Source organism: Ananas comosus, linkage group 3, assembly GCF_001540865.1.
Source record: "Ananas comosus cultivar F153 linkage group 3, ASM154086v1, whole genome shotgun sequence".
NCBI lineage: Eukaryota > Viridiplantae > Streptophyta > Magnoliopsida > Poales > Bromeliaceae > Ananas > Ananas comosus.
This window is the reverse complement of record NC_033623.1, coordinates 4024554-4051792: the sequence shown is the minus strand read 5'-3', so window position 1 is coordinate 4051792 and position 27239 is coordinate 4024554. Positions and strand designations below refer to the sequence as shown.

General features: G+C 36.5%; 1 protein-coding gene across 2 annotated transcripts; it reads right to left on the bottom strand.

Annotated features, from left to right (window-relative positions):
• Positions 2138–26517, bottom strand: LOC109707348 (sterol 3-beta-glucosyltransferase UGT80A2-like). 2 transcript variants are annotated; one of them, XM_020228560.1, is made up of 14 exons: positions 26362–26517; positions 23380–23567; positions 21848–22090; positions 20306–20417; positions 20034–20204; positions 18270–18333; positions 18075–18132; positions 16327–16504; positions 15601–15731; positions 13537–13639; positions 13330–13406; positions 6805–6852; positions 6487–6636; positions 2138–2647 (listed from the first exon to the last, which is right to left on the bottom strand). In XM_020228560.1, the coding sequence occupies exons 1-14, from the start codon at positions 26423–26425 to the stop codon at positions 2468–2470; spliced, it is 1767 nt and encodes a 588-aa protein (XP_020084149.1). In that variant the 5' UTR covers positions 26426–26517; the 3' UTR covers positions 2138–2467. The 2 variants fall into 2 exon arrangements, with proteins under 2 accessions (XP_020084149.1, XP_020084150.1); XM_020228561.1 differs by lacking the exons at positions 6487–6636; positions 6805–6852.

The following is a 27239-nucleotide window of genomic DNA, read 5'->3' as shown; positions in this document are numbered from 1 at the left end:
TTTTTATATTTCTACAGAGATGGCTAACGTATTTATTGTGGTTTTCGAGACATTGCCGCTATTTCAATTTTAAAATATTCGCAAACAAAATTTGCGGGGAAAAAATAAAAATCCCCACAAAAAGTTTACCTTTGATGAAGTTTGTTAGTTGGTCATAAAAAAGTCTCTACAAAATATTATATTTCTTGGAGTGATATGGGAAATAAAAATATTAAAAATTTTGTTTGATTGTTAAAATTATATGCATAGATTATTAGGATTTTTTTAATTGTTAGGATTATATGGATATATTATAAGAATTTTCAAATTGTTAAGATTATATGTGATGTTTGATTATTACGATTGAATGGATAGATTATTAGAATCTTTTTTATTGCTAGGATTGTATGGATAGATTATTAGAATTTTTAAGTTGTTAAGATTATATGTAATTTATTGAAATATTTATGTGGTTGTTATGATTATAAAAAGAAACAATAAACAAGTAAAAAGCGGTGAATAATTCACCGTTTTTATGAGAAACTTCATACCAGTTAACCATTCACCGTCTTTAAGAAATTAGTTTTTCAAATATAATTTCGGCAAGATTATTTCACAATAAAAAAATTTTAGAAGGTTATTTTATAAAAAAACCCCTAAAACAGCTCTCTACTTGAGAAAAACCTCTTATAATTATCAACCAACACAAACAAGCCGTAGAACAGGTTGAATTTTTTGAGAATACAAATCTAGCTCAATTCTTGCTGCACCTGCCCACTATAGCATAAACATAACAACTAACATTCCCATGAATGGGAATAAAACAAAAAATTGTCCATGATCAACAATCTATGTAGATATATTATTTCTCAATATCTTTAAGACGGCGTCGACACATGGCAAGCTGGAGCCAGAGGCGCGGGCGAGGGCACGGGGCGGGCGCTAGCGGGGGGGCTGGCGCGGGGGCCGGCTCCGGCGCTTGCGTGGACGCGAGCCGAGGGCCCGGAGCGGCGGGGCGAGGCGTGGCGCCCGCAGGGGGGCGAGCGTTAAGCGGGGCTCGAGCGTGATTGTAGGTGCGGCGGCGAGGGCGCGGCCGCAGCGCGGCTCTGCGCAGACCGAAAAAAATCCGCGGTCCTAGCCGTGATTTCACAGGGTCCACAGGACCACTTCAGCCTCGTGGACCACATGAGAGGAGTCCACGGTGACCTCCTCTCATTCTATATAAATATATATAATTATATAATATATATATATATATATATATATATATATATATAATTTTATTTATAAATATATATTTATTTATTTATAGTATTTTATTTTATATAGATATATTTTTATATAATTTACTATTTATTTTATAAAATGTAAAATATATAAATAAATATTAAATAATTTAGACTATTGGTATTAGATATAAATGTTAATTTTATAATATTGAGTATTACATATAACTTGTACATTAAAAAAAAAAAAAAAAAAAAAGATTGGATGGGCAGCTTAAGTTAATTATTAGTATTGACGAAAATTAATTGCGAGAATCACAAACAATGATTTCTCTTCTTATTCACTAACTACTAGAGGACTACGATACCTACTAAAAATCATTTCACTAACTAATGGAAAACTACTATGCCTACTAAAATTTTTTGATGTATTTATTACACCATTTATTATTTCTCAATTCCTTAGACATGTGGTCATATTTGAAATAATTAGTATGAAATAATTTCATTCGTACTCCTGAAAATATTAGAAATATTATAAATAACCTTACAAAATTAATAATATCAAATCAAACAAAAGAGAACAAGAAGAAAAAATATTTAATAAAATTGAAGAACTATTTCAAAATATCTTATTGTTAAGAGAGCTCCTTATATTTTCTATATTAGAAAAAAAAAACTGCATTTATTTAAAATTATTTCGTAATTTATTCGTAATATTTCATAATTATTCTAAAATTAATTTTATTATTAATTTTTAAAATTAAATTTTAAACATCGCGCGGGTCCCTTAACTAGTGTAGCCTTATGAATGAATGCGTAGATTCAAATATAGGTCCATCCGACTAATTAAAAGATACATAAAAGAAGCAAAAATACCAAAAGATCACAAAATTCAAGCATATCGAAGGCCAAAACCTTGGTCAGGAGACTCAGGACCAAATAGAAGGTTTACTTTCTACTGTGAGTAGCCAACAACAGAAAGATCATCCAACCTTGGAAGCCACTAATATTTCTACTCTGTATTCAAAAGAGAACAATTGCAATTAGAATAAAATTGGCAATATTACGTTCGAGAAATTAATTTTCTGCCCCCTACTGTTGCATTTCGTATGAAAATGATAGCTCGTAAATAATGAAACAACAAAATAAAAGACAATATTACACAAAATAGTTACACTAAAGTTCGATTTGTTTCCTTTTGAGGCTGGAAAAATGGTTGTTGATGGATCCACAAAAAGGAAGAGGTGCATGCAGGAGAATCAGGAACAGCCCAAACATCTCTTTACAGGGGCTAGAAGTGGGTCTATGAAGCTTGACGGCGCCGGAGGAGGTTGAGGTGGCATTTTCGGCGGAAGATGCTTCAGAAAGGCTTTGACTGCTCCTGTCACACCGTCTTCTGATTCCATGGCTTCAGCCAGCTCGACAGCCCGTTCTTTCACCTGATAGAAATTAGAAATTCATGATTTTGATCATTCTCAACTATGAAATATTAAATATAAGACTAGCAAACAAAAGAACTTTCTCCCTTCGGCGAAGTTTAATATAAATTGAAGATCAACACCATTCTTCATGCTCTAGAACATTTAATCAGCCTACAGCAAGAAACTTTAAAACAACGGTTTTGAATACAGTTTTGGGGAATCAACTCGTACACTAATGTTATGTTACAGTTTCTTTACTCCTAATCAGACCTCTCCCTGTTAGACCACAGGTGCCCTTACTTTTCCATCATGTGGACTGCCACGACACTGCTAATTACTGCCACTCGAACGCCCCTTGTGGCCGAGGAAGCACAGATATCCCATAGCACTATAAGACAGTCAAAGATTGCCATCAAACTTTTGGCAATCATGAATTATTTCTATTTAATATCAAATCACAGAAAATTTGAATTATGGTTTGAAATAAAATAGATTTATACGAAATCCCCAGTATTTTCATTTTCGACCGCTACAAGATCAACAATGCCATGAGCTTGGGCTTCTGTTGCTGACATAAAAACATCCCTTTCCATATCCTCGGATACAACCCATAAAGGGTTGCCCGTTCTTTGTACATTGGTGACAGTTAAAAAAAAACTTGCAACACCAACACCATTTGTAATTCCACGATCAAGGATATTTGAGATTTTTTGCTTATAGTAATAAATAGGTTAGTTAATTACCCATTACTCTTGATTCAACACACTTGCACTGTAGTGTTCGAGTTAAGGAATCTCTGGACCTAAAAATTGATTTCGTACAATTGAGGTTAAAGAGGGTCTTTATCCTCGTCGTGTCCTTTCAAAAAAAGAAATAAATGAAAGAGATGGATGAAATTATAAATGTATCTTGGTCTCAAAGAAAAGGTAAAGGGGGATCGTGAAATATCGATTGCTTGTTGAACCCTGTGAATCACGTGAAAGTAGGATACTCCAAATTCGGGGGTCAAAGAGTTTCATAAAACGTTCTTGGTGGAAAAAAATGTGAGTGAAAGATCCCACTGAATCGAATTTGATGATCAAGTAAGACAAATTGTTGGATACTTCTGGTAAAAAAGATATGATTCTACCATAGAGGCCTACGATAGACAATAACTCCCCCCCGAACACAGCTTACAAGTCAAGATGATATGGATCACCCCTTCTTCTTGCGCCATTATTGATCAATAATCATAGTAGAATCAATGGTGCAGAGTCAAAATAGGATTCTGACTTAAGGCTATTGATAAACCAATTCAATGAATCCGCTCGTAACAGATTCTTTATAGGATTTCTGGTAGAATTGGGAAGTATTAAGTAAAAATACGATACACACACCTTTTCCTTGAAAATAGCAAAGGAATGCTCCTAATGGAACATGTGGGAATAGTAAGACCTATTGTTTGTTTTGTTACCCTTCTTTCATTAATAACACGGCGATGGCAAGATGTTTCCACGTGCATGGACCTGTATGCAGCATGCATATGCTGCAGAACCTTAAACCTGCTGGTGCCAGACTGGCACATAAGGGTGCCATTGTAAAGCAATCCTTGATTTCACTGAGTTCCACTGAAATGGTGTCATCAGCATACAACATTCGCCATCAAAGCTAATCTTAAATGTTTGGGATAAGCTACGTCCATACTCAATGGAAACAAGTATAAAGTTGATGCCAGTCATCTGAGTAAGCTGTTGCTAAAGGAAATTCACTCTGCTCCACAAATATACAATTACTCTAGTTTGCATTAAAATTCAGTCCCATAAGTTTGAATAAAAAGTGATTGCCTCAATTAGGGATATGCCTCTCGTAAATATTTTGACAGTATAATGCCCATTCTACACTAAGAACGTTCGTAACTTTTATAATTTTACTTGAATAAACTAAACCAAATCAATACAACATCTCCCAAACACTCAGTACCTCAAAAGACATCTTTTATCTTGGAAGTCTACCCCCTGATTTCAGCTTACTGCCCTATTAATAAATTTATTTCACAAATTTACCTTTATAGTAAGATATTGCCTATTTGCTCTGAACTTAAAAGCTGTGAACACCAATTTTACGAGGTTAAGGCATGATAACAATGTTATATTATTTTATGCCCTTATATTATTATGCCCTTGCTTTTACTAAAGCTCCTCTAACCCTTTTCCTCCGAATTTCAAAATTAGAAAGGTTTTATTTATCATGTTTGTACCTTAATAATTAACTAGGATTAAAGATATCAGGTCCTCAACATTGCTTCAAAAACCACTTTCTCACAATCCTTGTCAGCCATATTGTATCTTACATAATTTCATAGCATTTTACTTCTTTCTCCTAGTTCTATGATCTGCTCATTGAGCAGTTGCCTCCTGGAGCTCAACTATCTACCAATGGTCCAACATTCTGGATCTGCTCTCTACTGTAGATTTGTGAGAACCTTTGGCTAGACATTTAATGCAATTAGTTATATATTGTACTAGCACCTCTTAGATTTTATTCTCTTTGTTTTCTTGGTTTTTTTTTCCCTCCTAAATGCCATCAACTTATTTGTTTTAGATCCTATCATCCAATTTTAAGATCCCTCCCAACTTTAGTTCATCCTATGAAAACTATGGGTGTGTATCTTGGCTCCCTCCATATACAGCTTTACAACTTTGCAACTCAATCTATCTATATTTTATTGGAAAAATGTCTAATATAGAGCTCACATCCACAACTAACTAAATGTCCAATCCTAATTCCAAGTAATTATATTAGATAAATATATGAAAAGAACAGAGGAAATAATAAATGTAATAAGAAACTGACCCGCAGATCTCTTGTGCTAGCATAGAGGAGTTTCTATTTCTAAATTTCAGCAACAACAATCAATTTAAATGTTTGTTCTGGACAAGAACCCCTTAGTATGAGAATCAAAATTGGTGGTAGAGGACGTGCAAGTGTGAGATAAGAAGAAAACCTGGTTTCTATTATGATGCATACAACAATATACTAAATTTCTTTAGCCTCCGTTTGGTTGGGGGTTAAGGGGTGGAATAACCCCTTAACCCCCATTTTATCTCCAAACACTTCTAAAAATGGGTGGGGTTAGCTAACCCCACCTTAAATGGGTTATTCTGGGTTAGCTAACCCCACCTAACCCCACCAAACCCCAACCAAACACTATTTTCTATTCATAATAACCCACTATCCTTCTTATCCCACCTACTCCAACCAAACACTATTTTTCACTATTCTGGACTAACTCCAATCCCCAACCAAACACAAAAATACTCTAACCCCACCTTAACCCTAAACTTAACCCTATCCCTAGAATAACTAGTTTATCCTTAACCCCGAACCAAACGGTAGCTTAGTAATTACAGTAACAATGATATCAGTAATAAGGAGAGGACGAAATGATATCAGTAATAAGGAGAGGACCAACCAAGGATTAAAGCGCCCACTGGCACGGGCCCTATCCACCGTGCCGTATCGTGTCAGCAAAATAACGGCACGATACAGCCCCGGTGCCGATGGCACAACTCAAAACCTCTATTTTTGAAATTAGTAAGTAATTTTCTCAATAATTTTCAAAAGATTTGATAAAAATACATAATAAATAATTGGCATATTTTGTTGCTAAAGAAGATAAACATTTTATGCCATTACGTGTCGGCACACATTTTTTTGACCGATACACATCGACACGGCCTGGCACGCACCGTGCTGTATCATACCAGCAAGTTCCGGCACGACCCCGTGCCATAGCACTTAAATCTTTGGGACCAACAATAACACCAGTAAGAACAAATCGTGCGAAACACATAAAAGAAACTTTGAACAAAATTTACCTTCGAGTCCAACATGAATTTTATAGCATCAACCAATTTTTGTAATGTGAATTGATCAACAGGTATAGGAGGGGGTCCTAATCCTCTACTGTGCACACGGTCCCCCCAAAATGGTTGATCACCAAAAAAGGGTACAATGGTTGTTGGACACTGCACATCGTAAAAAAGCAGTTTTAGACAACTAAGTATAGATCAACCTCAAACTATGATGACACATAAACCTGCACATATAAGCCTGCAAACACCTACATAACAACACACACACACACACACACACACACACACACACACACACACACACACACAGAGTCAATGTACCGCTGCCTTGAGTCCAGCAGCTGTTGTTCCAGCACCACCATGATGCACCTGACAGGTGTGAACTGAAAGATTATAGCCCATTGAAAATATATAATTTATCTCTCATCAAGTCAATACAAGTATCCAGGGCTCTGATGTTAGAATAAAACGATTTAAATGTTCTTGTACCATATTTATAAAAGATGTGTTACGAAGAGTTTACTCGAGAAACAAGCTACACTTTTACAAGCAATACTCTTATTAAGTAGCATCTGTAATTCCTTCTGCCACCTGAAGGATAATTTTGTACAATTAGGAACCAACAATGGTCGCAAAAATGTTATATCGATTTGCCAAGTTGTATCAAAACAGTCCCATGTATCAGTCTGTACTTTGTACTACCACACTCAGCATAGAAAAGTAGGAGCTAATACCCCTTCATAAGATTTTCTGGTTCTTGTAAAATTTCTTCCTCTCCTTCCTTTGATTTGCACCTGAGATCATGCAATACCCATTTTCTACCCCCTAAACTACTACTTATGAGAATTTCAACGAGGTCAAGATTTTATGGACAAGGACAAGAGGAGAGACAAAAGGAAGGGACTTGGATGTTAGGTGTAGATTTGCAGATGGACAACAATTCTTACTTGTATGTAAGAAAACCCATGCCATTCATGCATGTCAAAACTCAAAAGGTCGTTGATATTCCTGCATCCTGGTATTTAGCTCCAATTTGATTAACTGGCATGAATTTCTTGCAGCATAACTTGACATGACAAACTACATGTTTTTCTTGTCTCTTATCTCTTATAATACTATAATCTGAAGTTGTTTTGACTAGAAAAGTGCATGACCTCACACAGTTGAGATTAACCAGTTATCCACTGTTTACTCCAATTTGGAAACTGTCCAATTTTGTCCGGCCAATATAGCAATTCGTCTGGTATCAATACTCTGACATCATTTAATCTCTCAAGTCTTGACCACAGCTATAAACTGGTCTTTGTCCAGTCGATTACATGCTTGAGTTGATGTTTCCTTGCATGACTGTGGGGGCCGAGATTTTTTTTCCCTATGTAAATTTGACCACTTTTTAAATGTTATCATGTGTATTTTAATTTTAAACTTACCCATCAAATTTCAGCGAAAAATGATTTAAAATAAAGATTTTACACGATTATTACTTTTCACTTAAAGTGAATAGTAACCTGTGTTTTCTTTTGAGGCATCACATAGAGGATGGCTTCGGACATGAATTGGACTCCGTTTCGGATGATCCAATAGGTCATTTTCAATGGTCCAGCTATGTCGGAGGTGATGGCACTGCCCGATTTCATGTTTGATGGACGGTTTTCGAGGAAATCAGAGTTTATCGCATATTGGCCTTTGATTACTCGATGTTCTTGCTTTTTAGAAGTGTTCGATGTTTCGTTTTGCATGAAAATCCATAGGTCAGTGCCACTGGGCATATTACACGCACTGGTGAGTTTTTGGAACAAAATTCAATAATTAGAGTGCTAAATTGCTATTTTTGCAACGTGCCAAAATTGAGCACTTCACAAAGAGGTTATTCTTTTATGTGAGAAATTTTACAGTTTTGGTGAATGGAAGGTTCTACATGAATGTAGACTCAAAGAGGACCTTATGTCTCAAATTTTGCGGAATTTGGGTTTTCCTATGCAATATGGCATTTAGATGAAGTCGTGGGAGAGTTTCGTGATCGAGAGGATTTGCAGACCAAAATGCGACTTTCGGGTACCTTAGTGCACAAGATGGTTTGACGGTGGACTAGAGTGAAAATATTTTATGCCCGTGACGACTAGGTGCAGAATTCAGAGGTGTTAGGAGGACAATGGTGCAATTCCTCCATCTCTTTGATACATGTATATGTATATATAATATGTATATGTGTATAGAGAGGGAAACCCCAACCCTAGTTCCCTCTATCCTCGGCCTCCTCCTCCCTGTCCCCGCCGACGCGCCACTCGCCGCCGGTGATCCCCCACGGCTGGCAGAAAGGGCCCTCTCCTTTCTCTCTCCTCTCCCCTTCTCTCTCTCCCTCGGGTATTGGTGGACCCGAGTCCCTTGTACTTGTGCCACCGCCGACTTGGGCAGCTGCCGTCGTCACCTGAGACCCCCGGCAACCCTCCCCAAGGCTTCCTCGACATCGTTATGCCTTTGGAAGCCGCTGCGACCGAGGTGAGCCCCACAAATCTTGTGCGGTCGCAGGGCTCCACTCGGACACCGCCGCCACGCTGCACCGCCTTAGGTCATCACCGACAGTCCCAGGGAGTCCGCCAGCGCCGCCCCAAGCACCCTCAAGCTACCGCAGCAACGCTTGGTTCTGCCCTAGCCGCAGGGCTGATTGGGAGCCAGCCAGGGCCGCCGACCACTTCCCTTGGGCTCGGCAACTCTCCCCTGGCCTGGGGTTGCGCTGCCGTGCCGCTAGTGGCTGCTGGAGAGGTGCCCTAGCTCTGCTAGAGTGCTACTCCTTTATTCTTGGAGCTATCTTGGGCAAAGCTCGAGCTTCCAGCCGAGACTTCGGCGAGTCTCCGGAGCGTGAGCACCGCACTCCTGGGACCCTATGGAGTGTCGTGCTCACCTTTGCTACGATCGGTGAAGCTCTAGTGTGCGCGAAGGCCGTGGCCGCTTTCAGGATCAAGTTATGGGAGGTTCTCTACCTGATTTGTAACCTTCCAGCCACCGTTTTCGCTCCGGACAGCGAGCACACGTATTGTTGCATCAAGACCTTTTGGATTGTGCCTTTATTCGGATTCCAAAGTAGCGGAATCAGCGGTACGGCTATATGCTTTGTATTAATATGTTATTTATCGTGCGTCGGGTGTTCGTCGGTGTGCCGTTGTGATGCTTTTTGCATCGGGACTATTCCGGATTGCATGGTTCAGCTTTCGGATGTTCAAACTTGATGTTCGAGGCTCGAGAATCCCTCAAATGGGATTTTGTGGCGATCGGCACCTTAAATGTGGATTTAAGTGTACATCGTGGGCATTTTTGGCTCCGTTTTCGCGGAACGGGTTTAGCTGCTGGTTGTAGCTGTGGAGTAGCCTCGTTGGCTGGTTGGAAAGTCGCTGGTGTGAAACATGGACCAGCGAACGACCCAAGGTGGGTTCTGAAGCTGAAAACGGTGATTTCCAGAAACCAGTATCGTTGATTTTAGGGTTTTTGCACCCGGATCGCACCATTTAGCGTGCGGTTGTCCCAACACCCAAAAGTGAATGTTTTGGGACAGCGTGGATGGTTGAATTAATTTCGGAGTGTTTCGAAACACTTTAGGACTAATCCGAACCCCAAAATGCCGAAATCGAGCCGTTTCAGGCGTGGTTTCTTATCGCGCGAGTTGTTGCTGTTCGCAGCAGAGTGTGAGCCTTATTGGCTGATTTTTTTGTGAGGTTTGGCACCTCTGGTTGCAGCAAAAGGGCTGCGGGTGGCTCCGGTGCCAAAAAAGGGCACCTCGGGAGCCAAACCAGTGGTTTTCGGGATCTCGGTTTTTCGTTTTGACGCACTATATGTGCGGCCGCCCCAACGGCATTAAATTGATGTATTGGCATAGTGAACGAGGTAGATTTTGTGTGGGACTTGTTTTGGAATGCCCCATGGGTTGGCGTGACGTTCCGACGAGTCAGTGCGACAATCGAGCGATTTTCCGATGACCGTTGCACGGGATCAGAAAACCCGATTGTTCGTCTGTTTGGATTCATCTGGAATCACAGACTTTTGTAATAAGTGGGTTTGAGCTAATTACGTGTTTGGTAGGATTTTGTATAGGTCTAGACTGTGGCGGGAGATATCGACGGGTGTCGTCGACCTGGCTTTACTCATCGATCGAGGTGGGTACTGCGATCCGAAGTCGGCAAAGTGGTGCCAGCTCAGTGATTTCTATCTTTATTGTCTCCTTCCATTTGCTTGATGCAGTTGAGCTTTCGTACACTACTTGTTTTCGTAGTTAGTCACTCTACACTTCTATTCCATATCATCATGATCTAGTAGTAGAGCGGTATTCCTGTTGACTGAGTCATCCATCGTGTGTTCATAGTAGATGACCTTGACATTAGTTGACTTTATAGTCGGTGACACTCGTAGAAGATTTGACATTAGTTGACTTTAGAGTCGGAGACACTCATAGCCATCTACTTTGTGTTTTGACATTAGTTGATCTTGTAGTCAGTGGAACTTCTGTTTTGGCATGATCATAGTAGATGATGTGACATTAATGGACCTTGTAGTCGGTGACACTCGTATTCGAACTTAACGTGATTAGACATTAGTGGACCTTGCGATTGGTAACATCCCTAGTGATCTATTGCATGACTTGACATGATGACCTTTCATATCTCATACTTGGCGACTTGATTATATAGACCTTATAGGTCAGTGACATGGTGACATTTCATTCGAGATTAGTGGACTTGATTTGGTCGGACATTGTGGATTGTTCTTTCAACTAGTTGCCGTTGTTCGCCATTTAGCATGTTACATCGATTGCCACAGCTCATGAGCATCTTCACGTACAGCAGCGGTCTGATCCACCGCAAGAGGGTGTTCTTTTCCGAAAAGGTTGTCGTACTTCCGAACCGTGAGCCCTACAAGGTACTTGATAAGATTACATGCCAGGTGAGCGAGCAAGATGTTGTTTAGTCTGACGTCTTTCGACCAATACAACAGTGATTTTGGTTATTGGCTTAATTCACCCAGTTGATGCAATGGTACGTTCTATGGCTAGTTACAGTAGCAGATAGTTATATACTGATTGGAAGTTGTATTTTCTTCTTAGCCATTATTGCTACTATTCCGGTATACCTGTTGATTATACTTAGTTGTTATTTTCTGTTCAGTAACGGTATTTTCACATTTATTTCTTATTATTATCTCCTTGCTACGGACCTTACAATATCTGTTTATTGCTTTGACTGTTTTCCTCCTCTTGCCAGTGAGTACTCCTAGCCTTCGTCTGCTTGCGGTACCCACTGGGAGGGAAGACATGTTTACATGTTCTCACCTCCACTATTTTTCAGGTGACACAAGCCGTGAGAGTCGGGACGGTGCGTGAAGACGATACTAGATAGCGGTGTTCCTAATTGATCCTCATAGAACTCTATGTTCCAATATCTAGTTTAGCTTTTCTTATCTGTTGGATCAATTTAGTACATTACCTATTAATATTCTTATATCAATGAATAGATATAGATAATTATTATTCTGGGATTATTGTTATTTACTAATCATTAGAATATTGTGTTATGTGGTTGTATATGTGCTTGACTTGTGCTATGGTGCTACGCCGTGCATGTACAAAGGAGATTTTGTCCGTTGTACAGGAAATTCTTTGTCCATGCAGCGAGTCTGTGTTAAGTCCGCGGGGTGTTCTCAAAGGTGTTTCAAAAAAAAAAAATCTACACGTTTTTCGCTAGTTTTCCTAAAAAGGATTTCCAAAAGAACCCCGAGGCGTGGCAATGACCATGAGTTCAAGATTGTTATCTGACTTCTCATTTGGTATGACCTCCCCTATCATTCCTGCACATCTTATAAACTAAAAAGAATGGTAATTCAAGAAAAGGATTTAGTACTGGCAAGCATATATAAGTGGAGGTTCCATAAGAGGAATTTCAGGCCTTTTCAGTATTGTTGAAAGAGGAAGAGAACGTAGAAAGGCATATATTGGTGGTTAACCACTGAGGAGAAGGGATTAGATGGCCTTGGTTGTCATGGACTGCAGTGGCAAAATATAGCTGAAGAAGGCAGAACTGTTCATAAGGCAGAAGAACTATGTTGCTGATGCACAGATTTAGGTGTGCAGACTGTGAATGGGAAACCTTTCGAGATACAACCAAAGAGTGTGATTTTAGCTATTTTGAAGTGTTAATAATTCCAAATTTTTTTAATAGAAGGTTCCACCTATGAGTTGATTTACTTGAGAGACAATTTAGAAGGATACTTATATTATGTGGTTGTAGACCTCTTTTCACTCTCCCGGTCAAACAATTACCACATTAATTCTAAGCTAATAAAAGAAAACCGTGGTCAGGATGTATGGACATCCAAACAGTCCCATTTGGGAAACATAAGAAAAGGCTTTAGCATGTAACCCCCTTCGAATCACATTTTTATTAGGATTTGTTTGAAAGATTTAATCTAAAATACCTATTAAAACTCTTCTAGTGGGAAAGAATATTTTTCAAAGCTACCTAACAATTCTTGAATGATTAATGAGATCGGAAGGGGATAAAATGCTAATATTGTGAATATTAAGTGGTTTTTATATAGTAAAAGAGCCAAAAGAAAGAGGAAAAAAAAAAAAAAACTATGGAGAATAGGTGCAGATGAGAGTACATCAGCGAAAGAGAGTTCATTAATTGGTAAATTTAAGGTTTTGCAAACGAATCTTTATTGGAAAGGAAATCCAGCTATAACTTCAACTGCTTCTTAGTCCACGGTCACTAATGGTCCATATATTGATTTTTGTCTATGGGGAAAAAAAAAACAACTTCACTCACTGGAATGTTTTCAAAATGCATGACCGGGCCTTACCACTGCCTTACACTGCAAGAAGAGCCAGTCGTGGGGAACATTGTCCAGTAAATATACAAAATCTTTTGCCTCTGCCACTGAAAATAGTTAATCAATCATTAACATGATTTTTAAAGAATTTGTGCATACAAAAGAAGAATGACACAAACATAACGCTATGTTTTTCACTACATCAGCAAGAAAAGGTTACAAAAGTTAAAAACTTACAATTCCCAAGGCCGCCCCAACCTTTGTTAATAATGCCTCTCTGTCCTGTTATTTCAAGTGCCTCTACAATGATTCTAGTCATTTTTTCTGGTTCTTGTACTGGCTAGCATATTGCCAACAGACATGTAAAGAAAAAGGGTCAATGCCAACTTTTTAAAGCATTTACAATCATTGCAAGACAAAAAGGTAACTTTCAGCCCAAACATCACATTTACAAGAAAAAATGTCCTTGAGCATGACTTCGTAATACAACATCAAAGAACCACTAGTCATTCCAAGCTAATTAGAATAAGCAAATAACAATCTTCTATATTCCTTAATTCACTAAGAGGTTATTTGCTTGCTTGGAGAATGCTGAACTGGATGATGCTCTAAAGTGGCCGGTTTTATTATTTGGTTGGAATGGAACTCATCAATTTCAGGCCAAGCTCTAGACCAAAATTTGTGCACTTCTACCTCTTTGTTTCACCTATAGGTCCTAAGTAAGGATTTTAGTGTTGTGGCACGGGATAGTGCCAAGCACCTGCCAATACGATATGGCAAGGCACATGTCGTACCATACCAATGTCTGCCATTCACAAAAATAACCTGTGTGCCGACACATTATAACATGAAATATATATTTTCTTTGGCACCCATATATTCTAATTGCTTACTATATATCTTTATCAAATCTTTTCCACTTTATTGATAAATACTTGCTAATGCCAAAGAAAATAGAGTTCTGTGTTGTGGTATCAGCCCGGAGTTTTATCATGCCAATATTTTGTTGGTATGGTACTGCACAGTGGGCACGGGCCATACCAATCAGCACTTAAATTCTTGGTTCTAAGTCAACTCGGTGGAATCAGAGACTCTTTTGGATTTTACCATTGATGAACAAAGAACCCAAAGATATGCATAGTTTTGCATGCCTAATTAACTTATGTGCATAGGAACAATTTTTGTATCAAGGCAGTGTGATACGCCTTTATGCTAATTACTCATTGGTAAAGCATGGTCAGTACTTGAATCCCCGGATTGCACTATATTGAACTTTCAGGGACTCATTGCCAAGCATGCAACTCAAGTTTCAGCAAGGTCACAAATGATCTATGCATGAGGCAACATATAAATAGCAAAACTATAGGCAAATGCTATTCATTTTTCCACAAGGTCCCTACATTAAAAAGTTTTCAAAAGACAAAGATGGATTTCATTTTTGACCACCTGCCGTACAAAATTAAAGGTACACATTGTGCCATTGCATTGTTTTTTAATGGAAATTACATGGCTAGGTAGTAGGGTTCATGAAGGGATTAGTTGCACCCACCAAGTTTTTAGGCGATTAATTTTCATGACAAAATATGAAAGAAAAGACTCATTCATTGGCAGACTAAAGATAACACCCGATTACTTAGATCAATTTTAAGTTCTTCTGAGTACTTAGGTTGTCCAGACTCCAATTTCTTTCTCTCTTTTTTTAACCATTTAAAGAAACACGATCATGTATGCATGTGCCAGAGGAAGGATACGAAAGTCCCAGGGCCTCTATAATGCATTGCCAACATTGAAAATAGAGTATTGCAATTCCTGTGAAAATCATAGGTTGGAATGATGTTCTACAACTCAACCGAGCACAGACACAAGTGTTTTCATATGACCGTTGAAGTGTTTTAACCTCTTCATTGTTTTCTTGCTAGTTACTGCTAAGTGATATTAATATCTTAAGAGAACATAATACTGGAGCTTGTCTACACCTCACAATCAAATTCAAATTCAAATTCATTTTTGGAAGCAAAACCTCCGAAAGGTCTCTAAACTGTACACTTAATAGTCCTTATCCTAAATTTACATCAAATAATAAAATCAAATATTCAAAATACAGTCTGCTACTAAAACATTTATATTTTAAGACGAACTTAAGCAAGGCTCATTTTCAATTGGGTCTAATAAGAACAAGATGCAGTTCCTGAGCAAGAAACATACCCAAAAATTGACATGATGAAAGACTATGGAATATGGAAATAATGCCACAACTTATTGCTAGGTATATTCAGAAAATACTGCAAAGATGTTACTTACTAGGCTACCAAATCCAATATAAATGGGCTTGTCTCCAGCTTCAAGCCATTTAACAAGTGATTCAGGTGGTTCATAGTTGGAAGCAAGATCAAGGAAGCAAAATCCAACCACATCAATCTTGGGGCCCCAGTCTGCAATTAAAGAAGAACCTTCCAGAAATTCTGAGGCCAACGGACTAACCCACGAATGGAAGTAAAATAATCCACAGAATTTGCAAAGTACTCATATTAGATAGATGAGCTTGCAAACTTGATAACAAAAGCATGCATAACACTGACTTTAAGAACTAACAATGCAACAAGAAAAGAGAATCCAGGGGCATTTATAAATATATACCTGAAAAATTGATTTGTTTATGTATATAGCGCAGCTTTGATAGCCTCTTTTTTTCCAGCTGTGTGCTGCTCTTTTTTTCTTTTTCTTTTTTACAAAATTCATTTGTTGTCAAGTGCAGTTCTTTTCAAAAGAGTTGAGATCATCCACTTCATCAGGGCACGTTGCTTTTGTATTATGAATGTTTTTCTTCAAAGAGGGAATTTTTGCAATGTAGAACCAGTATATAACCATATATAAGGAAATACGCTTTTGAAGGGCATACAAAATTCCATATTTTTAGATGTCCAACAGTCCAAGATTACATATATCCAGATTCTTCTTTTAACCGCAAATATAATGTTTCTCTTCTAATAGAAGTCCAAACTAATTAAGCATGCATTGGAGAAGGACCTTTAGCTTTGGGAACAAGATGAGGGCTCCAGATGTATCCATGAGGGATGTCATAAGCAGAACCCTGTGCACCACTTAGGTAAGTGACAGGTCGTAGCTTCAACTTCTTTTTCCTGAAATCATTAATCATGTCTCGTATCCCCAGCCAAATCATAGAGTCAACAATTTGGTATGAAAGCTGAAAATGATGTAAAATATCATTACATCAGTTAGATATCAAGACCACATAGAAAGATGCGTCGTGTACATACATGTTGACTTCACAAGACTCAACACAGTATTAACCATCTGATAATTACTATTAAATAATACGAAACAACCGTTATTCTCCAAAAGCTTAAGCTACTACAGAACGGTGTTCTTATATATATATATATAATTTTTTTTATACTTAGCACCTCCCCTCACATCTGGGCTCAAGACTTTTTGATAGGCCGATAACGTAGACTTGAATTAAATGGGAGGAAATCATTTATGTTAGGACTCTGGCGTGACTAGAACTCAGAACCTCCTGCTCTGATACCATATTCAATTATATGAAACAACCGTTGTTCTCCAAAAGCTTAAGCTAGTAGAGAATTGTGTTTTTATATTTTTATATTTAACAAATACAATGTGACTTCTACAATGCTACGTGATAATAATAGGATGATAGACTGTAGAATATTCATAACACAAAAAGGCCCACATCATCCACATGCAAATGAAATATATAGAGTTGTCACTAATAATAAGGTCATACAAATTAAACCATTAATAAAGCAAATAAGCCTATGACATAGGTACCAAATAAGAAAACAGATTAGACCATTGATATGTACCAAAGTATTGGCTATCAGATTATCTCACTTCCTACGTGAATCACGTAAGTCAACAGGGGCCTGATTTGTTGATACACAATGCATAAAGCTTATAAAATTGTACGTGATCCCACGTTAACACAATTCTTGAATGCATCTACTCATCATAAACCAACATATCACAGAACAAATTATTCAATACACAAGTGCAACCGTATCTAGACATATAAATCATAGTGCCCAGAGTAAGAAGACAAATAAGTTATCACATTGATGAAAGTCTTAGCAAATGCTACACGCAATTGTTTATGAAAGAAACTCAATAGTATCCCTATCCATTACTTTTCGAAGACGGAATAAGCCTCCTGCTTCATATCCCTCAAGGCATAGAAATGCAAGAGGTAAGAGTCAGAATAACCATGTAGTGAAGATGACACACAAGAAGTGAAAGCCTAGAAATGGAGGAAAAAGAGCTTGAAGAGGACAGTCTGGCTCACCATGGTTGGGAAAAGAAGGAAATCCTAGATGGAGGAATAATATGACCTATTTCATTTTCTCGAGAGACATACCATTCTCTACAACAAAGTACTAAAATCAAAATTATGATATGTTAGGAACTAGAATAAAAATTTTAAAATTCAGATATTTTGGCAAAGTCAACATAAGTTCAGGTAAGCTCCGTACGGTTTTAACCAAATAAACTTCATTAGTCACAATGTAAAAAATGAATGTAGCTAGAAAAGGACAAAAACTCCAACAGCATGGATAAAATAGTGATCTAAAAGGCAGAAAATTATTCAGCTACCACTAATTGGTAATTCATTATATTGTTTCCAAAGTAATTAGTAAAAAAAAAAACTACCAAATCAAAAAAAATAACTCATTCTGCTGAAAATTAAGAGAAATAGATAATAAACTTGAAATTACATCAGCATAATATTAACTCACTCTATATCCAGCAGGTTGCTTGACACGAGAAAGAGGATGTGGAAATTCACTTGTGGGCCTGATAATTAGATAGGCAAGTCATAGACTGCAGCAATTTTGATAGTTCAAATATATACAAGGTGAACATGAGAGAGAAACCACGCACACAAAAACAACACACCCGGGGAACAGTGGGGGTAAAGAGGGAAGACTTACGTCCACGGCATCGTAAAAAATATGTGAATTGGTACTTTTAACGCCTCTGCCACATGTGTGTGTCCTGAACAAGCATTTTCCCGGGTCAGCAGTTGGATTCAAACTTCCATTGTGCATAAAATTAAACTAGTATTAAACCCCTGGATCATCAAAAGTGATAATATCAAAACCAAAACAGGCTTCCCCAATAGACCAAGAATGACAAATAAATTTTGTTACTACATCTGGAATCACCTAAAAAGTACAGCTAATCAATTTGGATCAATGACTCTACATATGGCGACCTTATGCAACAAAAGAAATTTATTGAAATAAGCTTGTGAAATCAAACCTGCATAGATGAGGATGACAAAGGTGAAAATATAATGATATGTGATACTTTCCATAGTTAAAAACTCATCATGCATTTGCACAAACCAAAGCTGATTGTTCTGATTATATAGAGGTTAATATGTTTGGAAACCCCCTCTACTACAGAAATCATTTCTGACCTGATTTTCTGATTGACAAGCCTGAACTTTTTGTCTTTTGATTAGAGCTATTTCCATCAGATAAATTGGACTTTTTGTTCAAATTGATGGTGATTTTGTTAATTTCTGCAGCTCTGCCTGCTTTTAGCTGATGAATAGCTGATTTAGTTAGCAGTTACCACCCTGTAGCTAAAATAACTATTGGATTTTTAACAGAATTTCTAATAACAAGCAACTCAATTCACAAACAAACAAAAGTTGACTGCGACGATCAAAAAAAGATGAAGTTTAGCAATCTATTTACAAAATGACCAACAATTCAGGGGGTCTCCGCATGTTCACTTCAAAAGAATCTTAATATGTCAGAGAACGTTAATATTGTCTGCTTGCAGTGACGGTGAAGTTTTACAGTATTGGACAATAATATCCAATGATTAACATGCAATGGTAAACATAAGCACCAGCAGCATCTATAGCTGTTTTACGAGATGCTCTAGTTATAATGTCTAGGGGAACAATTTGCAAATACAACGGTAGGGTTGGTCACCAGTATAACCATTTAGATGATAAGCAAAAGAAAGCATATTTAGGAAGGAGATAGACCACAGAATACAATTAAGTTGCAGTAGCCTTAGAACAATGATATGGCCCTTTTGAAGCTATGTCAGCAGCATCTTGTAAGGAGCTTAACTTATTAATGAAGAGTAAGATGAAAAAAATTCGATCTGCAGGTAGATTGATAAAGCAAAATTAATTTGATAATGCAAGCCATCAGATCATAGGAATCTATGCAATGATTTTTCAATGAATGATAAAACTGCAGCCACTAAAATGCATGAATCAATGAAGAATGAATTGGAAGACATATTTAGGTGAATATTAAAGGGCCTGGTTGGCCGCCGCTTCTACTTCCACTTTCAACAACAGCAATCTTTATAGAATGTTTGGAAAAGAGAAATCTAGAGGTTTTGCTGCATTCCAAGCAGGAAAAAGATTTTGAGCCTCCTAAGTAGAAACTTTGATTTGGTCCTCTGATTCTACTACAAAGAGAAACTGTTGACTGAATGTGAATACAGAGCTTTTGCTAAAAGCACTACTTAGACAGCATTTCATCATACAACATTACACCTATAGCATGGCCAGACAAGCTCTCAGCCGATTGTAAGGTGATAGAGAAAGAAATCCGTGAACACTTTCTAATGAAAAAGAAACAAGAATTATAATTTAACTGATAAGCAGGAAAAAGAAAGAAAAAATGTTAATCCAAAATGTTCAAATCAGACAAATAACTGACCATAAGCTGGCGGGTTAGCAATAATGGCGTCTGCTTTGAAAGGAATACCAGTATCAACATCTGGATCCTTGCAAGCAGGAAGCAAGGAAAATATGATCTCCTTAATTTGTTTTCGTTGAATAGGAATTTCTGATGGAGCTGAAGGTAAAAACCCTTTATTCTTGACCATGTCTGCTCAGATTACCAAATCCATATAATAATATCAATTTAAATTAGAGCAATAAAAGTGGTACTTCAGATGAAATTATATCTATAGACACGTCTTCACTTACATTCGGCAAGAACTTTCGGGTCTCCGCCTAGAGGATAAAACTCTAGCCCTGCAGTCAGTACAAACTCCTTGAAATTGGCGTGAGTTGCTAGCCTAACACGATGCCCGTAATCCTGTCAGAAGAATATAGTTATCTTAGCACATTTACCTATATACATGTGAACACACATAATTATTATACAGACGTGTGAATGCTTACATTGGTGTCTTGTGCGTGTTAATGCAATGGTTCTCATGTCTATTATGTGTCATCATAAGGTGTTTGAGTATATATGACATGAAAAGAATTGCATAGAATTTTAGAAAGAAAAATCCTTTTGCAAAGTAATTAAATAAAATTGTGAGACATGAATAAATTGTAAGATTATAAAAGATAGGCTTTTCCTGCTATTTTTTGGTGTTTCTCTTTTTTAACTGGTCGAAATGCGTTGAATATACATTCTACTACTTCCAATTAGCACTTCTTAATGGAGATACTAGCTCCGATCAAAAATTGTAGATATATTGCGTGTAGTGTAGAGATCAACAAAAAAGATAATTTAGTTGTCTTTGGACCAAAAAAAAAAGGTACATGTAGGAAATAGAAGGCCCTAGGTACAGTGAAGTATAGTGTAATTAAGCCTAAAAGATATACTAGTATTCTGAACAGCCCACTGAGTCTGATGTTTTAAGAATATTACATAAAATGTGCAAGACGCTGGCCGATCTTATTGTTCTAACTAAGCTTCAACTATATAAACCTGATGACTGAGAAATAACAAAACCCTAATACAACCCCTAGAGGCCATACATTATCCTGCCATGTGTTCTACCTGATTCACTATTATGGCATGAATCTCAGTTATCAGACTAAACAAATGCTACAGTCAGTCTGCCATGCATTCTCCCTGATACATTATTATCACATTAATATCATTTATCACGCTAAGACAAACACTAGGGTCGGCAAAGACACTTTTGATTCGTAAGTCTGATTACGTTTTCATAATTTACAAGCCATAACCCCAGAAAGCATGGAAAGATCACTTTTGGTGTTAACTTCAGCCACAATATCTCACTCTCGAAAAATAAACAAATCATTGTGACAATAGAACTCGCCAAATAAAAATTAATGAACCCTAACTAGAATTTTAGATAAGCCAGGACGCAATTATGCAACTTAGCCAATATTCTACTCCAGCAGACAACAAGAATTTGGATTTATACTATCTCTAGGGTGTTTTCTTCCCAAATAAGCTAATACAAATATTAAAAAGAAGGTGGTTTCAGTTCAGCGGACTAACAAGGATAAGTTCTCCTTTAGCTTGGTGAACAACAAATGTTAAGGTTCTATCTTCAAGTCTGATTAATTTAAACAGCCAGCAATTGTGGATCTATGAACCATCATAGGTCTGTACAGAGTTTTTGGTTAACTAATAATTAGAAAACATGAAATGCAGGGCTTTCTAAAATTTGGGCAGAAGAGAAAATATAAGAGCCATCAATAAAATAAAAAATTTAAATAGAAGAAAAAGAAATGAAACTAAAGTAGAAATAAGATAACCTGTAAACGTTTTCCAATAGCAACAAATGGCTGTACATCTCCTCTTGTACCAACTATAAGAATAACTATTTGCAGAGGCGGCCTGTATTGCAGGTCTGCTGAATCTAATGACTCCTCATCAACTGCTTCCCCATAAACATCTTCACCTCCAAGATCAAGAGAAGCATTTTCTAGGTTGCTTGGGACATCCACAACTACAGTTCCATCATCTTTCACTGTAGCTATCCGATTTAACATTTTCAGCTGCAATATTTACAGATTAACAACTAAAAGAGTAACAAAAGAAAGACTGACAATGATATAAATTATAAAGAGAAATTTAATTAGTCCATTTCCCAGCAGAGCAAGGCAAATTTTGCACATAAAGTACAATGGGGACTTGCAAACTTTACATAGTAAGATAGCTAGAATTGATGAACCAGGAACAGTTCTAAAATCAGGTTTATAAAGGATAGATCTGAAAAAGAGTTTTGAGCTTAGATTGGTAGCTTGTCAGCAAAATGGAAAAGGGTCCTTACACAGGCATAATTTTAATCCAGTAGCTTATGACTTGTAAGAAATGTGCGTACTGATATGATGATGCACACTAAGAACAGAATGTTAAATGTCAGTTCAAAATTTCAAATGTTATTCTTTTATGTTTTTTTCCTGCAATATTATCTCTCTAAACTTTCAAAAGTGGCTCTACATTTTATCATAGAGGGCATTTCACTCATGACACTCTCTGCACTATACTTATTGCTTTGTACAAAATTATGCTCGAAGGCCCTGGTGCAAGAGACCTATTATAGAATTACAAACTATAAACAAAATGTGATTCCTTCGTTTGATTCCCCTTGGATACAGAAGTAATTTAGTAAGAGAACATTAGCTTCATAATCTAGTATTTCCCACATCATTACCCTACACTTGAAACTACTGGTTCTGCCTCAACATAACATCATAACCAGCTTTTTTAAAACAAACCTACAAAATTTGACATGATTAATAGAGTAACCAAAAGACAAATTTGTCAAGGAAACTGTATCAATCTCCAGAATTTTGCTAATTTTAGTCATCTCACTTCAACTATTCTAGCCTTTAAATACCTTTAAATACTAGTCCCGTGTTATGGCATAGCGACATTACTAATGGTATCCAGCCTAACACATTAGTAAGGCATTTTCAAAGATATTGTGGCTTATCACTATGCTAAGTCAATAAAGAATAGGCTACACCAACATCATAACCACATTGTTTGGTCACTCTGCTATCAATCTTTCTGCTGTGGAGTGTAGGCCTAGCCATGTTGGACAAACATCTACATACTCCTTGATTTATAAATTTGTCAATATACATATGCTTGAAAGTCATGATGACTGAAATTACATAAGAAATACAAGAGTAAATAGATACATGCATGTCACATAAGACTAATTGGATCAAAGGCAATTAGATATTACAGCTAGGAGTTCTAACCCTATATGCACTTATGCAAGTCAGCAGATATCATCTATAAAGTCAAATTTTGAGGGGTAAAAAGTAACCCAAACCTTCTTTTTAACTGAGATCTTGTCATCAAATAATTGAGATGCAGGATCATTGCGTGGGCTACTCTGCCTTCGTCTTTCGGTCCTCGATTTTTCCAGATTTGACGGGCCTGTAGATGTCTCAGACTTTTCGCCATTTTTTGTCCCTCCTGGCATGGTGTTCGCCCTGGGAAGATTTCTATCATTCATAACTGGGGGCAAAAAAGACAAAATTTAAATGCTGCATCAATAAAATCGAACAAATAATTCTTTTGAACATCATAGATGTTCCTAATTATGAACTATATCTCTATTCAAAGTAAAACAACGTCTGTATTGCATTATTCCGGCTTGGGGAAGATGATTATAAAAAACGGGTCAACAATTTACAGTGTTTTAAATAGCAGTCGCTAGCCTGTTACAACAATTGCTATAGCAGAATTACTATGCTACCACTATGCCATAATGTTTAAAGCAGGATTTAGCGAAGTGGGTTCGTAGCAGCCGCTTTAGTGCTATTGGGCTCACTAAAGCGGGCACTATGAAGCGGGGTCAACTGGGCACTATGGGCTCAAAAGCTTGAAAATTGCAAACGGATCAAAATAACTGATTGGATCGAGTTTCGAAGGTAAATAAATGATTAAAAACTTTTAAATTGACTATAGGTTTTCTAGTTTTTTGACTTTTTAATTTGTTACATCATAATATTTTGAAGTTAGTGTTCAAGATAATGACATTAAGGCCCTGTTTGGCCTAGCTTTCTAGAAGTGATTTTGAGCTCAGAATCACTTTTGGGCTTAGTAGAGCATTCGGCAACGGGAGTTGAAAAATCTAATTCTACTTTTCAGAATCTGAAAACTGATTTTGAAGGCCCCAAAATCAAAAGCAGAAAAAAGCTGCTTCTTGAAATCTGATTATGATTTTGGACTCAAAGTTCAAATTTTTATTTTAACTTTAGATTCAATGTTTAAATTTAAATTTAATTCTAATTTTCAAATTTTAAATTTATTTTCACATTTTTAAATTTCAACTTTTCAAATCTAAAATTTAAAATTTAGATTTTAAACTTTAAATTTTAAATTTTAATTTTAAATTTCAAATCTCAAATTTTAGATTTTAAAATTTTAATTTTCAATTTTCAAATTTCAAATTAAGATAAAATTTTGACATTTTAGATTTTAAAATTTAAATTCAAAAATTCAAAATTTAAAATTACAAGTTTTAATCTTAAAATTATAAATTTCTAAATTTTAAAATTTAAATTTTAAATATTCAAATATTATATTTTATATTTTAAATATTCAAATTTAAATTTTATATTTTAAATATTCAAATTTTAAATTTTATATTTTATATTTCAAATTTCAAATTATTTTAAATTTTAAATTTTAAATTTAAACTTTGAAATTTAAAATTTAAATTTAGATTTAAAAATTCAAATTTCAAATTTTTAATTTTTAATTTTTAATTTTTAATTTTTAAATTATTTTTTAAATTAAAATATCTAATTTTAAATTTTGTACAATTTTGAAATTTAAAAATTTTAATTTTAATTCAAATTTAAATTTAGATTTTAAATTATTTTAAATAAAATTTAATAAAAATATTAATTTATGCAAACATCAAAAATTTTGTCAAACAATTTTACAAGATCAATTCAGAAAAATCGTTTTTATCTAAACTCAACCAAACGCTCTACAACTTTTAATCAAAATCACTTCTCCAAACCAAAACCACGTTTTCATAAATGACTTTTCTAGAATCTAGGCCAAACGGGCCCTAAATATGTACAAGCTTGCAGTACTATAAAAAAGTTAATAGCTAGTTATTTTCTCTTCAAAATCATATGCATTTCCTATAAGGAATATAGATATAATGACGCAAGACTAAACCGCGCTGAGAGAAATGAAGCACAAAGACGGAGAGAGCGATACATGAAGAACACAATTCTTTGACAAAGGCAAAAATATTATTAATCATCCCTAAAAAACTAATGACATTAGTTGAAACGCCACGTTTATAACTTTATATAGAGGTGATACCTAAATCCTACCATAAATCAAATCCCCAAATTTTAACAATTTTTCTAATACAAAATATATCTAATCCAAATTTAAAACTTCTAAGACCATATCCCTAAATTTTAGGGATTTATTCCGTAGAAAAGAGTTCTAAAATATAAAAAAAAACACTAAAACAAAATTACGGAAAATAAAATTTCAAAATTAAAAAAATAAAATTTTAATTCTTTTTTTTTTTGCTATGTCACATATTAAATAGTTTTTTGTGAAACCCACAATGGCCTTGTAGCACACTCTATAGGGCCCGCTATCCGCTTTCCATTATGAGACACCCCAAACGCTATGTACCCACTATCCGCTATTTACAACCTTGAATTTACACAATTTTGACAACAAAAAATAAAATAAAATAAAACAAGAGAGACTAACAAGCTAGCATGCAGGCAGCAAAATAAGAGGCTCCTAACTGGACTAGTAAACTCAAATTCTACTACAGAAATAGATACCAACTGAATGCAGGGGTTTCTCCTGTCTCTTTTACCCAATCTTGCTCTTTCCCTACATTTCAACCCAAATTTCTAAATTTTTTCATATCACACTTCTAAATCTAGGACAAAAATTTGACAACCCAAACACCCGCATACTCTGCAGTACCAAATTCACTTCCTAGCACCAAATTGCTAGCCAAAAACTGCAATTTAGGGTTTAAAACTCAACACACAACAATTCTTAATCACAATTGCCATCCAAACACACCCACAAGCCTACAAATCCCGATGCTACAATACTTAGAGACCACTTCCAGTTCCTAATTCTAAGAATAACACCGAAAAACCTATAAATCAAGCTACCACAACTGTATAATCGATTCAAAAGGTATCTAACTGATTCCTAAAGCACAAATCAAAAACCAAAACGCTAGGGCTTTGATATTGAGAACTAGAGAGAGAGAGAGAGAGAGAGAGAGAGAGAGAGAGAGACTCACTGGAGGGCGAAGAGACGTAGCCATCGCCGTTACTCTCCTCCATCCCACTACTATTCTCGGCCATCTCCGAGAGAGAGAGAAAGAGAGAGAGAGAGAGAGAGGAGAATAAGAGGAGAGAGAAAGAGGGCGATGCGAAGGGGTTGGAACTTGGAACTTGGAACTTGGAACTCGCTATTCGCCGGTAGGACAGGGCCTTCGGGATGCTCAATGACACGTGGCGACCATCCGTGGCGCCAGCGCGACCACGAACCGAGCCCCACTGGTCGCTCAAGCGAGGGTCCGCATAGAATATTATATGCGACAGTGGGGTGGAGAGTTGACGCTGATCTCGGTGAAGAAACAAACGGTCGATTTGTAGTTCGTATGTTTTTCTTAGTACGGGTAGTGCGGTGGGTTCTTTGTATATATAGAACGTGAGTTGGGAGCGGTTCCGTGATTGTCTTTTAACAGGGGAAAGGTTTGAGGCAGATGAGATCTGAGCCGTCCAATTTATAGGCATCTTTTTAATATTAAAAAAAAAAAAATTTTTAAAGCATAATTAATGGTTCGGTAGATCAACTAAATTCGGACGGAAGTAGCCTATGGGAGAAGCAAGCGAGTCCCCCTCCATGCGCTTCCAATTTTTTAGGCTTTTTGCATAAAAAAAATCTTAATTTTCCTATTTTGCAATAAGAGAGTATCAGACTGCTTTTTTCAAAGTATAATCTGTTATTAAATAGTGCAACACTAGTGTAGTTATCTACGCGATGCGACAGACAGATATCATCAAAATATTAAATTTTTAATCCAATCCAACCTATCTTAAACAGAAACTATCAAATAATCTCAAAAAATACTGTAAAATAGGTTAAAAATAGATAACAAATAGCAAATAAGAG